At 46.4% G+C, this 14,201-nt stretch overlaps 1 protein-coding gene across 3 annotated transcripts in view; it reads left to right on the forward strand.

The window, feature by feature from the left end:
- Positions 1–11,317, forward strand: part of JADE3 (jade family PHD finger 3) — a 133,400-nt gene extending 122,083 nt beyond the window's left edge. For all 3 annotated transcript variants that reach the window (XM_035003713.1, XM_035003703.1, XM_035003696.1), the window contains 3 exons: positions 4,287–4,757; positions 6,190–6,307; positions 8,226–11,317. In XM_035003713.1, coding sequence (XP_034859604.1) covers positions 4,287–4,757; positions 6,190–6,307; positions 8,226–9,136 — 1,500 coding nt within the window. In that variant the 3' untranslated portion in view covers positions 9,137–11,317. The remainder of the gene's footprint in view (positions 1–4,286; positions 4,758–6,189; positions 6,308–8,225) is intronic.
- The last annotated feature ends 2,884 nt before the right edge of the window (positions 11,318–14,201 follow it).

A 14,201-nucleotide genomic window follows, 5' to 3' on the forward strand; every position in this document is an offset into this window, starting at 1 on the left:
TGAGGACATAAGCGCCAGGCCCTTGCTGTTCCAGGCAGGTGTCATCCCCTTTTGAGGAGGACACACTATTTTCTTTAGAGGGTGACAGAATATCTCTTAACTCACTTCTTTTCTATAATTTCTGAAGAATATATAGAAAATTATTCTTTCCCCCCCCTAAAAATAAATAAACCACCATGAAATACCACTTCATACTCACTAGGATGCTAATAGTCAAAAAGCAGGCAATAACAGTTATTGGCACGAATGTGGAGAAATCGGAACCCTAGTGCTTTGCTGGTGGAAATGTAAAACATGCAGCCACTGTGGAAACCAATTTGGCAATTCCTCAGTAGGTTAGATGTAGAATCACCGTATGACCCAGCAGTTCCACTTCAAAGTATATACCTGCAGTTTGAGAGGTGTCCAGGACCCACCCTCAGGTTTAATAATTCACTAGAAGGACTCACAGAACTCAGAAAAGCCACTGTACTCATGGTTACCGTTTATTACAGTAAAAGGATGCAGATTAAAAAACAGCAAAGGGGAGAGGCACATAGGGCAGGGTCCAGGAGAGACCAGGCATGGAGCTTCCAGTTGTCGTCCCCAAGTGGAGTCTTGTGGACAGCGTGTATTTCTCCCACCAATGATATGTGATAATCCACAGAGTATTGCCAACCAGGGAAGCTCATCCAGGTCTTAGCATTCAGAGATTTTATCAGGAGTTGGTGACTTAGACACAGTTGACCCACCCGCATGGCTAATCGTAGTCTCCAGTCCCTCCAGAGGTCAGGCTCATCCCATGTGGCCCAAAGCCTTTACCATAAATCACATTGTTAGTGTAGACTCTCTGACATGGCCAAGGACCCCAGATAAACAAAGACCTTTTTATCAGTCAGGACATTCCAGAGGCTTAGAGGTTACCTCTTAGGAGCTGGGGGCACAGGACCAAACCTTTCTTTGGGCAAGGTTAATCCTTTAATGCACCTTACCAAAGAGAAATGAAAACATATGTCCACACAAAAACTTGTACACAGATACTCACAGCAGCATTATTTCATAATAGCCAAAAAGTGGAAACAAGTCAAATGTCCATCAGGTGATGAATGGATAAACAAATGTGGTATATCCATACAATGGAACAGTATTTGGCCACATTTTTAGAAGAATGAAATTCTGACACATGCTACAACATGGTTGGACCTTGAGAACATGCTAAGTGAAAAAAAAAAAACAGACTAAAATGCCACATGTTGTATGGTTCCTCCTATATGAAATGTCCAGAATAGGCACATCTCCAGAAACACAAAGTTAAATTAGGTGGTTGCTTGGGGCTGGGATTGGAAACAGCAAGTGACTACAGGTAGGCATGAGATTTCTTTTTTAGAATGATGAAAATGTACTAGAATTATGTAGTGGTGATGGTTGCAAAACTCTGTAAACATACTAAAACCATTGAAATATATACTTAAAATTGGTGACTTTTATGGCACATAAACTATATCTCAATAAAGCTGTTATTTTAATGGGCATCATAATACTTCCTCTGTCACCTTAAGTGGTTACAGTAGAAATAAATTAGATGTATATAAAGGCATTTTGTTTAATAGAATGTTCTAACTATATGTTTTTGGAAAAAAGTAAATAGGTATTTGATTGGCACCAAAACTTGGTTGGCATTTCTCCTTTACCACCAAAATATACAGACCTTCAGCTATAAATATCATAGAATGACCTTTTTTTGCGACTGGATGGATTTTATGGCAGTTTCCCAGGGGCATTCCAATTTTCATCTAAGTACACAATTTTTATTCATGTATTCTTTTATTTTGAGTAATTTATAGTTATGTCTCTACATATGTCTATAAATTTGACCTGACATTTCAGGTTTTTAGCTTCCCTTTTTTTTAAAGATTGTATTTATTTATTTGACAGAGAGATATACAGGGAGAGAGGGAACACAAGCAGGGGGAGTGGGGGAGGGAGAAGCAGGCTTCCCGCTGAGCAGGGAGCCCGATGTGGGGCTCGATCCCAGGACCCTGAGATCAAGACCTGAGCTGAAGGCAGACGCTTAACGACTGAGCCAACCAGGTGCCCCTGTCTGACTTTTTTTTTTAAAGATTTTATTTATTTATTTGAATGAGAGAGAGAGCACAAGAGGGGGGAGGGTCAGAAGGATAAGCAGACTTCCCGCCGAGCAGGGAGCCCCAGTGCGGGGCTCGATCCCAGGACCCTGGGATCATGACCTGAGCCAAAGGCAGACACTTAATGACTGAGCCACCCAGGCCCCCCTTTTTAGCTTCCTTTTTAAAAGATTTTATTTATTTGAGAGAGGGAGAGAGACAGAGCATGAGCGGAGGGAGGAGGCAGTGGGAGAGGGAGAAGCAGACTCCCCCACCGAGCAGGGAGACCGATGTGAGGCTCGATCCCAGGACCCTGGGATCATGACCTGAGCTGAAGGCAGATGCTTAACTGACTGAGCCACCCAGGCACCCCTAGCTTCCTATCAGTAATAGTTTTATGTCACACATTCATCCCCTTGAATAGGAGACAGTCCTTTTGCTTTCTCTTCCCATATTTTTATCAGTTACTAAACAGCGAAAGAGCACTATGCCCAACACTTGTAATCTTGTGCTAAAGAATGCCTTTTGCTATGATATGTTCTCTAAATGACTGGCTAGTTTCTTAGCCAAGTGATAACAAAAGGTGCCCAAATAAAAGTACATTTTTGGCTTTCGTTATCATCATTTTCATGAGGTTTTTCAAATACATGGACATTTTAAGGACACAGATTTCAGTGTAAGGTAACAAACTTTTCCAGTAGAGCTGTCCAAAGCTGGGGTGGGCTGTCTCAGGAATGCAGTTTAAGTGGCTAGATTATCACTTACTTGAAAAGTGGAAGGAGTTGGGGGGGGCGGGGCAGTGGAGGTAGAACATCAGGTACTCTAGAGGGAAGGACAAGCAGTAATAAATGTGGAGTTGGATAAGATGATCTTAGAATTATATTTCATCTCTGGAATTCTTTATCCTGTAAAATTAGCCGAAATGGAATCTGTCCCCATTAAAGCTTTGATGGTTACCAGTATTATCTTAGGTGTTGAATTTCTCCATCTATTATAAGGAAACTTGTCAGGGTTTGCATTTTTTTAGTCTTTATTCGTGCCCAGGGTCATTCCCTATTTGTAGTTATCGAAAACCCAACATACAGGTAATTGAGCAGTCTGCCGCCCAGATGCAGGCTTCCAAAAGAGTTGAGACTTGGCTTTCACCATGGGAATTCCCACTATTTTTAGAAACAAATCCTCCATTGCTTTCTCTCCCTCCTCTGTGTAAGCATATACATGCACCCAAGCATTTAAAATCCTTGGAAGGAAAGCTGTAGCATTGTAACCAGAACACATGGTAATTGAGACTAAGTGAAGCTCAGGAGGACAGCAGTCCCGGGCCGGCTTCTTCCTACTCTGCCACTCTGTAAATGAACCCTCAGTGCATGCTACTTAACAAAGGTGTTGCATCCTATAAACTTAATCTCAGGTTGTCTGTAGCCCTAGTTTCCATAGAACTTTCTGCAGTGATGGAAATTTGTGCTGTCCAGTATGGTTGAAATGTGGCTAGTGTGACTAAGGAATTGACTTTTTAATGGTATATAATTTTAATTAATTTAAGTTTAAATAGCTACTTTTGGCTAGTTGGCTTCCATGTTGGACAGCCCCCCTATGTAAGAACAATTTCAAGAAGTTAGGTTACTTAGATATTGGAGAGCCTGTGGCCTTTTTAGAACCAGTAGATACTCTGGCAATAATACTGACTTTGTTTTTTCTTTTGTTTATTTAGAAGCATTTCTTTTTTTTTTTTAGAAGCACTTCTTGAGCACCTGCTTGTTCAAAAGTTGGTAGCAATGCAAAAATGAATGGCACAGCTTCTGTCTTTAAGAGCTCTAGCCGGGGATTTGACATTTACTATACTGTAGGTACAGTGTGGAAAGTACCATTATAGAAGCACATAATAAGGTGATGTGGGGGACACAGAGAAGGTACAGCATGACTCTTCAGAGGGGTCAGGGAAGACTTCTCAGAAAAACTGAGTGCTTGAGCTAAAACCTGAAAGGGGAGTTTGAACTTTTTTTTTTTCCCTCTCTTCTTTCGGTTTTCTATAAAGCAAATTTCCTGGGTTACTTGGAAAGCATCTGTCATGGTCAATTTAGGACCAGTTCTCTCCGTGCCTTTCCTTTGCTTCCCGTGAGGGATACAGGGCTTCCCTCTCCGTCCCCCAGCCCTGCTGCCTTAACACATCTGTTCTTCCCACAGTGCTCTGTGAAAAGCTGCATCACTGCCTTCCACGTCACCTGTGCCTTTGAGCACAGCCTGGAGATGAAGACCATCCTCGATGAGGGCGATGAAGTGAAGTTCAAGTCTTACTGCCTCAAGCACAGCCAAAATAGGCAGAAACTCGGGGAGGCTGAGTACCCCCTACACAGGGCTACAGAGCAGAGCCAGGCCAAAAGTGAGAAAACCGGCCTGCGGGCACAGAAGCTTCGGGAGCTGGAGGAGGAGTTCTATTCCCTGGTCCGCGTGGAAGATGTGGCCACAGAGCTGGGGCTGCCCACACTAGCCGTGGACTTTATCTATAACTACTGGAAACTGAAGCGGAAAAGTAACTTCAATAAGCCATTATTTCCTCCGAAGCAGGATGAAGAAAACGGCCTGGTGCAGCCAAAAGAGGAGAGTATTCACACTCGCATGAGAATGTTTATGCATCTACGGCAAGACCTAGAGAGGGTAAGGTGATCAGCTGTGGCTACTGTTTAGGTCTCGGTCTGCATAGAAATGGAGGCCCTGCTTCCAGTTTGTTGTTTTCTAAAGGCCAACTCATTTATAGTGTGGGCTTCTGTGTCCTTGCTTATCTTCTGATTGCACAGTGGCCCCAAACATTAGACTCTGTTTAAACTTTTGACAGGCACTTTCCAGGGAATTAGAGAACCCTCACTTATATGCTGTAGGAACCTTAAATCTGAAATAAATTCTCATTTGGTTTACTTTTTCTTCACTGTTGAGCCTAAATTGGCTCAGCTACATTTTACTGACACATGAGACTATGGACTGAAGAGAGAATGAATTTTGTTGAGGGAAGAACTAGATCAGAGTTTCTCAGGCTCAGCACTACCGACATTCTGGCTGGATAGTTCTTTGCTGTAGGGGACTGTCCTTTGTTGTGGGGGATACGGTAAGATGTTTAGCAGCATCCCTGGCCTCTACCTGCCCCCAGCAAATACCCGCCCAACATACCCAGCTGTGACAACCAAAAATGGTTCCAGATTACCAGAATGCCTCCTGGGGGGTCAAAATCGCCTCTGGTTGATACTCTACACCAGATAATTCCATTTAACTCACTTATTCAAAGATAAGTTAGGCCCTGTGTTTACCCTAGAGAATTTTATAATCAAGTATAATTATGGAGATGGCTTGTTTTTCTCTCTGCTACCAGAATTTGGAAGGGAATAGATTTGGCTCACTTTGTAAAATTGAACTCACACATCTATAGCACTTACTATGTGACAACACTGTTCTCAGCATTTCATAAGTATTAACTCATTTAATCCCAACATGCCAATGAAGAAAGTACTATTGTTAGCCCTATTTACAGATGAATAAACTGGGGCCCAGAAAGGTGGGGTGATTTGTCTAGGTGGGGCAGGGAGTATGGGAGCATGAGGATTGCCCCCTTGTGACTGTGGAGATTTGGCCGAGCTGGAGGTGTAAGCAAAAAAGCCACTTTGAGTCTTCCCAGCAGACATTTATCCTGCTGGTCCAGCACTCATTAGAAAATTGTACTGGACCCGGCATCACCATTGTTTTATTCAGGCATCTGAAGGGAAGGCCGAAATGTTCAATGCTCAACCCGTCTTCCCAGCTCGGCTGTGCAGATAAACACTGGGCCCATCACACCACAGGGACAGGAGGTTCCACGAGGCGGCTCAGGAGCGTCTTGCTTGTGCTGCTGATTGATATGGGGACCGTGATCCCCTGACTGCCGTGCTACATGAATTCCTGTAGAGTGGCCCTCTCGCAGCTTCTGTGCTCTGACTTCTCTCCTCACCCACCCCCATACCCCGCTTGATTTTAGTTGTCTTCGTTTTAGCTAAACAATTTATAATTGTCAGGTTTACGTAACATGACAAAAATCTCTGTTTGCTGCGGGTTGGGCTTTCAGGTCCGAAATCTGTGCTACATGATAAGCAGGCGAGAGAAGCTGAAACTATCACAGAACAAAATACAGGAACAGATCTTCGGTTTGCAAGTCCAGCTTATTAACCAGGAAATTGCTGCAGGTAACCTTATATTAAAGATGTCCTGATATAGACTCTGGTTACATCCTACTTTAACAATTTAAATTTTATGTCAATTGTTTTACCTAAAAATGTTTTAAAATTCTTGTCAAATATCTCATTTGCTCTAGTCCAACATGGCCCATTTCACTGTCAACTCATGAGGCAAGAAATCTCAAGGTGGGGTTGGGGGACTTGCAGGTTTAGGGCAGATAATCTAGGTGTGAGACAGATACCAAAGGCCACTAGTTAAAGCCATGAAATTATTCTATAACCATCAGATTCATTTAGAAATCAGTAGGATAGGATCTAATCCTAGTTTCCAGAAAACATTTAATCCCAAGGTTACTCATCTTAACAGTAATTTGTTAAAACAAACCCTTAGCCAGTAGTTAGGAGATCTGGGTTCTGTCTCTTCTTTACTAATATTTGTCGAGTACCTACTGTGGCCTAAGAACTGAGCTAGAGAGTGGAGCCATCAGCCAGCCAGAATCCGCGCCTGTAGGGTATGCTGCCCAGTTGGTGAGAGAGACAAGTGAGCATAATTACAGTGCCCTAAGCATGGGGAGCTTGGCTGCAATGACAGTCGTGTTGGGTGACATTTGTAACCTCCCTGTACCTCATTTAATACAGAGGTTGGTGGCAGAGCCTGGGCAGCCAGGAGTCACTATGCAGGGTGCACAGAATCTAGCTCCAGCTAGAGTAAGAGAGACACGCAGAAATGAGGTGTCACGTAGGCATCAAAGGCTCTGGGGTATTTGTAAGGATCGTGGGTCACAGCAGAATGGTATAGCAGGTGGGAGCGGGGCTGCTCAGCCACAAAGACACCGGGACGGACAAGACAAGGCAAACCAAAGGACAGCAGGGAGGGGCCCCCGCGTGCCAAGGAGATTGGCCCTGAGACCATGTGGCTTCTGCTGGGTGGGAACCAGCCCTGTGACTGCTTGTGCTGTCAGCAGGTGGCAGCCCCTGGCGGGGATGAGAGCTGGTGGTACTCACCACGCACCCTCAGGGACCACGCACAGCCTAGGCACCTACTGGCTGGCCTCTCGTGGGCCAAGGTGAAGTCCCTCTGCAAGGAGGAGTTGTTCGGTAGTGCTTGTTTTCATTTCAGAGCACTCCAAGTAATAGAGAAAGGAAGATCTGTTCTAAATATGATCGTAGGATGACATAACCAGGTAACCGATTGCCAGTACTCCCCGGGCCAAGCCCAGAGCAGGTCATGGGCAGGAATGTTGTGATTCTTCTTCTCTGCTGGCCTTGCCACTGCACAGCCTGCCCCACACCTCCGTGACGGCCACTCATCGTCGGGAAATTATTTTAGGTTCAGGACATAAAATACACGGGAACCACCCACTGCCATCTCTGCTGTTGCCAGGTTAAAGCACATATCCACCTACTCCTCGCCCATCAGAGCCTGTGCTGTGTCCTTGAGGGTTGATACTTGACTTGCTCTAGGAAGGACAGAAGAGATTGGAGGGTAGGGTCTGAAACCTTTTTAAGACACATCCCAGGTGCTGTATGGTACTCACACGTGCGTGCACAGACGGACACACAGATAGGGAGACCCTGTCCTAAACCACGGCTAGTGATGTTCCTTTCAGAAATGGAGGGGGCAGAGCTGGGGACATAGGGGGTGGCGCACTCGTCTTTGGGATCACTTTACACACTGGGAGGGCAGAGGGGAGGAGGCCGAGAGCCACACAGTGAACGGTGGCATCGCTGAGTTTCCCCCGGTGGTACCCCCGCCCCAGCTCCCGTCCGGCCCGCTCCAGCTTCCGTGCCACGACGCACGCCCAGAGCGAGACCGGGGCTTGTCAGACACGTGCAGGAGCGGCTCGGTGCTCCCTCTGTGCTGCAGTGAGCACGCGCGCCGTTCTTTAAATCGGGTGTGAACATCAAGCTTTCTTGTTGCTTTCAGGACTTCCTTTGACAAATGCACTAGAAAACTCACTGTTTTACCCACCACCAAGAATTACCTTAAAGTTAAAAATGCCCAAATCAGCACCAGAAGACTGCCGAGACAGCCCCGCAGAGCCTGAGCCCGGAGCCCCATCCTCTGCTAGCAGCACCCCTGCTCACAGCATAAGGAGCGCACAGGTGCCTCAGGAGTCACTAGAAGCGAGAACGAGACCGTACCCGCGACACCCGCTGGAGAGCAAAAATAACCGTGTGCTGGCCAGTCTCGGCCACTCTAGGAGCGAAGCGAAGGATCCCAGTCCTGCTTGGAGCGCCCCATCTCCAGAGTTCTATCACGGGCAGTCGCTGGGGAAGCCTCTGGTCCTTCAGGCTGCCCTGCATGGACAGTCTTCCATGGGGAACGGGAAGAGTCAGCCTACCTCCAAGCTTGCCAGATCCAACGGCCTGGAGGGCAGCTGGTCTGGAGATGTCACCCAAAAAGACAGCTCGAGTGCCATGTTCTGTGACCAGGAGTCCATGCTCAGCTCCCACTTGGCCAGTCAGGGCACCTTTAGAAAATCTACCATGGAACACTTTAGCAGGTCCTTCAAGGAGGCCACCAGCAGGTGGGTGAGGACCGCAGAGGACCTCCAGTGCTGTGCAAAGCCAACCAAGAATATTAACCCCAAGGAGCAGCTCTGGGGCAAGCAGCTTGTCAGGCGGTCTGCAGGGAGAGCTCCCTATCAGGAAAACGATGGGTATTGCCCAGATTTGGAGCTGAGCGATTCAGAAGCAGAAAGTGATGGGAATAAAGAGAAAGTCAGGGTAAGGAGAGTTAGCTCAGACAGGGAAAATCCTCCCCATGACTCTCGACGGGATTGCCATGGCAAAAGCAAGACACATCCCCTTTCCCACAGCTCGATGCAGAGGTGATCAGCAACCTCCAAGAGTAACGTAATCTTTGCCTTTGCCCCATACATTGGGGGAAACCCCCACACCAAAAGGATTCTAGCATATGTCAGGAGGAATTGTAGTGAAAAGAATAAAATGTTTCCACAGTAAATTGGCTTGCAGCTTTTGAAACAGTTTCAAGTCTAGTTTTCACAAGCACATTATAAGAATTGCAGATTATCCGGAAGTTTTCCTGCCAGAGGCTGTTGAGAACGGCTGGGCCTAGAGTACTTGCTCAGTAAATACTTGGGGACAGCTCTCCAGTCACATCAACACATTGACGCACATACGTATTAAGAGTCCTTGCGTCCTTCACGGATTTGCAAGAGACCATGATTATCAGACACTAAAACTACTTATCTTTTGAAGCTACAGCCTGTGACTCCCAGAGCCCCTGTCTGTAGGCAGTTTCTAACTCCACTGGTACCTGGGAACCTGCCGCGGGGAGAGACCAGGGACCCGACATCTCAGATACTGTCAGACTCACTACCCTCTTCCTTTGCTCCGCACAAGGTTGAGCTCTTTTCGCAGTATCTTACCTTACCGAGTCAATACTCCTAATGCTTCTGAGTGTCCAGTGCCTGTTCCTAGACTTGCTTGTTGGGGACGCACTTGTAACTACTTCACCCGTCTAACAAGCATAAAAGGCTAACTTGTGGATAGTGTTTACAAAGGTACAAAAAAAGTACTACTTCCAAGGAAAGTGCTCTGATTCTTGCAACTTAGGCATTTGTGAAGGATCCCAGAGCCTTTCCCAAAGTGAGACCAATTCTGGGGGATTTGTACCAGGTCAGGGTTTTTGTGTTATTGTTTTCAAATCAGTTTGACTTAAATAAGTTTGGCTGACAGTTTTTGTATACCTGCTTTAATGTTTATAAAATTTTTATTGAGGTATAATTAAAATATAGTAAAATGCACAGAGGTTAAGTATTCTTACCTGCTTTAATTTTGAAACAGATTTTTATTGTCAAACAGAATTTGAAAGCGTGTGTTTAACACATGGATATAATTTAGCTTTGTACCAACTTTGAATCCGAGGCAGTTTCCCAAACAAAAAGGCTGGAGCCATTTTTCAGAAGTTGCTTATACCCTGTTCCCAAACTATCAGCTTTGACTGATTTCTGGGAGGAAGAGAATAATTACATGTGTGTTGGGGGGGGGATAAAACACGTCTGCTTCCCATTTAAAGAAGGGGGAAATGTTACAGTTTTTAAAATGTGAAGCTGACTATAGTTCTCTGCTCTCTTTTCTTCTTAGCCTTAAATTAATATTCTCTTTCTTCTAGTTTGGGAAAGTGTAGTGGGAGTTTTCAGACAAAAGAGGCCATTTTTAGATTTTTAATGTTGCTTGCTGGTGAGCCAACAGCCCCACTGCGGTAGGCGCCCGGCAGCCCAGGGGCTCCTCCGCTTTCCGCCAACATGGGAAACACAACCCTGCTCCTCTCCCCGCTTCCGTTCCTGCAGCCTTGTTCATGGGTTCCGTGGCTTTTGCTTTGTTCCTCCTTTTTGGAAAACGTCTGCGTTTTGCCTCCCCGTTGGCCACACCTTGATGATGTTTCTTCTATGCCCGTGTACGTGTGTGAACATGCCGTTGCATGTGTGGAAGGCACCCCGTGTTCTGCTCGGATGGAAACAGTGATGAATTCGCCAAATGAGGGAGACTGTTTCCCGTCTGTATGCGCTAGGTTCCTGTGCTTTTTCTCTGAGTTCTGCTGGGGTGGATATGAATTTGACACCTTCCTGGGAATTAAATTTATAATGGACCTGTGTTCTAAACTCCTTCTGTCCAAGGCCAGTATCACAGCCTGTGTCCTTTCATGCCTTTTGATTCTGAGTGAGTGCGAGGAAAAGCAAACATTGAAAAAGTGCTTCAGCCAAATTCCGTATGTAATGCCATTGGGAGAGGATTGACTAAAATCATTTCAGTCAGGGAAATATAGTTGTAATATTTTTACAGGATTTTCCTAAGTAAATGAAGGAGCCTTCAGTTGTATAAATTTCAATTGCCCCAAAATGTATTTGCTACATTTTGCTGTTGTTTGAAGTATTACCTCTTAACCTTCTTTTGTTATTTTTTTTCATTTTGTCTTATATAGTCCAGTTTTCCAAGATAAACTCAGTCTTTTTTCAAATGTCACCTTTTTACCAATACTTTTTCATTAAATTATGAAAACTGCTAACTGCTGTCAGTGTGATCATTTCTTAATTTGGCATATGGGTTTTAGAAAATCTTACATATGTTCCTTTTATATTTAAGAATCTTATTCATTAAGCAACACAGATGGTGGGGGGAAAGGACAGAGCGGGGGAGGGGGGAGGAGGAGGAATTGAATGTTTAGCAGCACAGATTCATGATTCATGTCAATACCACCGGGGACCAAAGAGAGCTCTGGGGCCTTGGACTCTATCCCCAAATCATGATTTCATCAGGCTAGTGAGACAAAACCTTAGGCTCATCATTTAAAATCACCAAGGAAATGGATCCTATCCAAAGTCACAAAGTCCAAAAGACTGAGATGGGGCATCACGTAAACATACACTCTTTACAGTAGTCATTCTATCTGGAGCCATGTGAGTGTGTTTTGCAGTGTCGTGGGGGGACCCTGAGGGCATTATCAACATTTTCTCAAACATACGTTTGAGAAATGTACTTACCAAAGGCCATTGGGTAAATCGGTAGTGAAGATAGTTAATAGCTTAGGTTGTTTTTCTCCCCCTTCTTTCCCTCCCTCTCCCTCCCTCCCTCCCTCATTAATGGCTAACTCTTTTGATTCAGTACATTGTTAGCTAAGATGTTGGAGAACTGAAACTATAAATATACCCTGTTGTACCCAGCAAAAGCTTTGCGGTTTTTTTTTTTAAGATTTTATTTATTTGGGCAGGGGCGGTGCAGAGGGAGAAGCAGACTCCCCGCGGAGCAGGGAGCCCGATGCGGGGCTCAATCCCAGGACCCTGGGATCATGACCTGAGCCGAAGGCAGACGCTCAACAACTGAGCCCCCCAGGGGCCCCAAGCTTTGGCTTTATTCCAATGTCCGTATTGCCAGTGGGAGATGAAACCTTTGTCTTTGTGTTGAAGAAACTGAAATTCAGAGAATAAACCAGACAATGCATAGCCCTGGGGTTTTTTTTTTCCCCCTCCTGGGCTTTACAATCCTCAGCATGTTTGCTGACCCTTAAAAATTGAGAAAAAACACTTGATAGGAGTAAAACCTTACCACTGAGTAACTTTCATGTGATATTTTCCAGAAATGTATCTTATTCATAATAAACACGTATTAGCTTTTCACGGCATTAATTCAGCTCTTTTCAAGTTTTATGGAAAGCAGCAACCGTGTGGTTTTTTTTTTTTACAAAATCACTTTGAGCTGATAAAGGCGTGCCCTGAGGCGGTCTCTCCTTCGCAGGGAGCTCTGTGACCCTCAGCACTGTTTTTAAAGGAGGCTTCTGTGATTTCAGTTCGCGTTCCTGTGTTCCTTCGGGGATTGGAAATAATCGGATGGCCTGAAGCTGTGAGGATAGCTGTCCTTGAAGTGAGTTGAGGTGGGGGCGGCGCCAGACCCAGACTGGTGTCCCCGGCCCTGTTCGGTCATGATGAGTTCTTCGGCCTGAAGGCCCCTAAATCTATGAATCGTCTAGATAACCTGTCGGAGCAGCGAGCGTTTCTCCTCTGGTTAAGATGGGTTTGGGCGGACACCGCAAGCTCTCAATCTCCGCCCCCTCCCCTCACTGCACCTCCGGCGCCACCTTGCCGATTTGCTGGAACCCAGCTGGAGAGGGGGAGCTGGGCTGATGAAGCTGCACCCCTTGCAGCGAGTGACCTCAGCGTGGCAACCACCTGCAGCCCCACCCTCCAGTCCGCATGAGCTTCGGGAGTATCGCTTCTGTAAATCACACAGGGACATGGGTCCATTGTTCCCACATGACGAGGAAACTTCGAGCTAAGAGTTGCTGACATTTTGAAAATTAGCACCTCATTGGCATAATCCCCTCAGCTTCAAGAGAGAAAGACCCTCCCGCTTGGGCGGTTAGCGCTTCCGATCTTTGAGCTGCTCGGGGGAGAGAGCACGTTACACGCTAAACTCCGGCTTCACATCAGCCCGGGACACCAATGAACAAGACCAAACGGGGGCCGCCTGCGTCTTAGGGCCAGAATCCGTGCCAGCGTCCTTGTCCCCCCCCCCCCCCGGCCGCCCCGTCCTCAAAGATGGGCTGGGAAGTACAGTGGCGAAGAGCTGGCTAAAGGGCGGTCTCAAGACAACTACTTAGGTCCCTTCGGGAAGCCAACCGAGACCAAAACCCTGCGTAGGACGGTCCCCGAAACTCGTTTGGGACCAGTCAAGCCTTCACATAGTAAGAATGGCAACATTCACTGAGCCCTCACTCTTGAGCCCTTTTACGGGAACCACCTTCTGTTTAGTTCTCATGACAACCATACGAAGGTGACAGTACGAGCTGTGTGTGACGCATGTAAAAACGGGCCGGACGGTCAAGACAGGCTATTCAAGCCTCCACAGCTAGTACACAGCAGGCTTGGGGCTGGAACCCGTGAGGTCACCTCTACACCTCTTACCCTTGGCCACTTTGCTTGACTCTATGCCCCAAGGCCCTTCTCTAAGTGTCCCTGCTCCGCTTCTCCCTGAAGAAAGCCACCCAAGTTAGGGTTTAACCCCAGGAGTTCTGTACCCTTGGTCCTTGCCACCCTGGACAGAGAGGATAGCACCAGAACTCGTCATCTGACACAAAGGCACACAGTCCAGAGGCTCCCGTCCAAAGAGCAAGAGAATTCACACCAATCTGGACGGGACGGGTCTCACGGGGGAGCGAGGACCTGCGGGACTTGCCTTCTGCAAAGCTGGTCTACCCTGTAACTAAGCGTGGTCGGCGAAACAATGGCCCCCAAAGATGCCTCATCCCTAAGACCTGCGACTGTGCTACCTTGCACGGTAAAGGGACTTTGCAGATAAAACTAAGCTGAAGGACCTGAGGTGGGGAGATGATCCCTGACGATGCAGGCGGGACCAACCAGTATAAACGCGAGGGCAATTA

Source organism: Mirounga leonina, unplaced genomic scaffold, assembly GCF_011800145.1.
Source record: "Mirounga leonina isolate KUSES-001 unplaced genomic scaffold, KU_Mleo_1.0 Mir_101609, whole genome shotgun sequence".
Lineage (NCBI taxonomy): Eukaryota > Metazoa > Chordata > Mammalia > Carnivora > Phocidae > Mirounga > Mirounga leonina.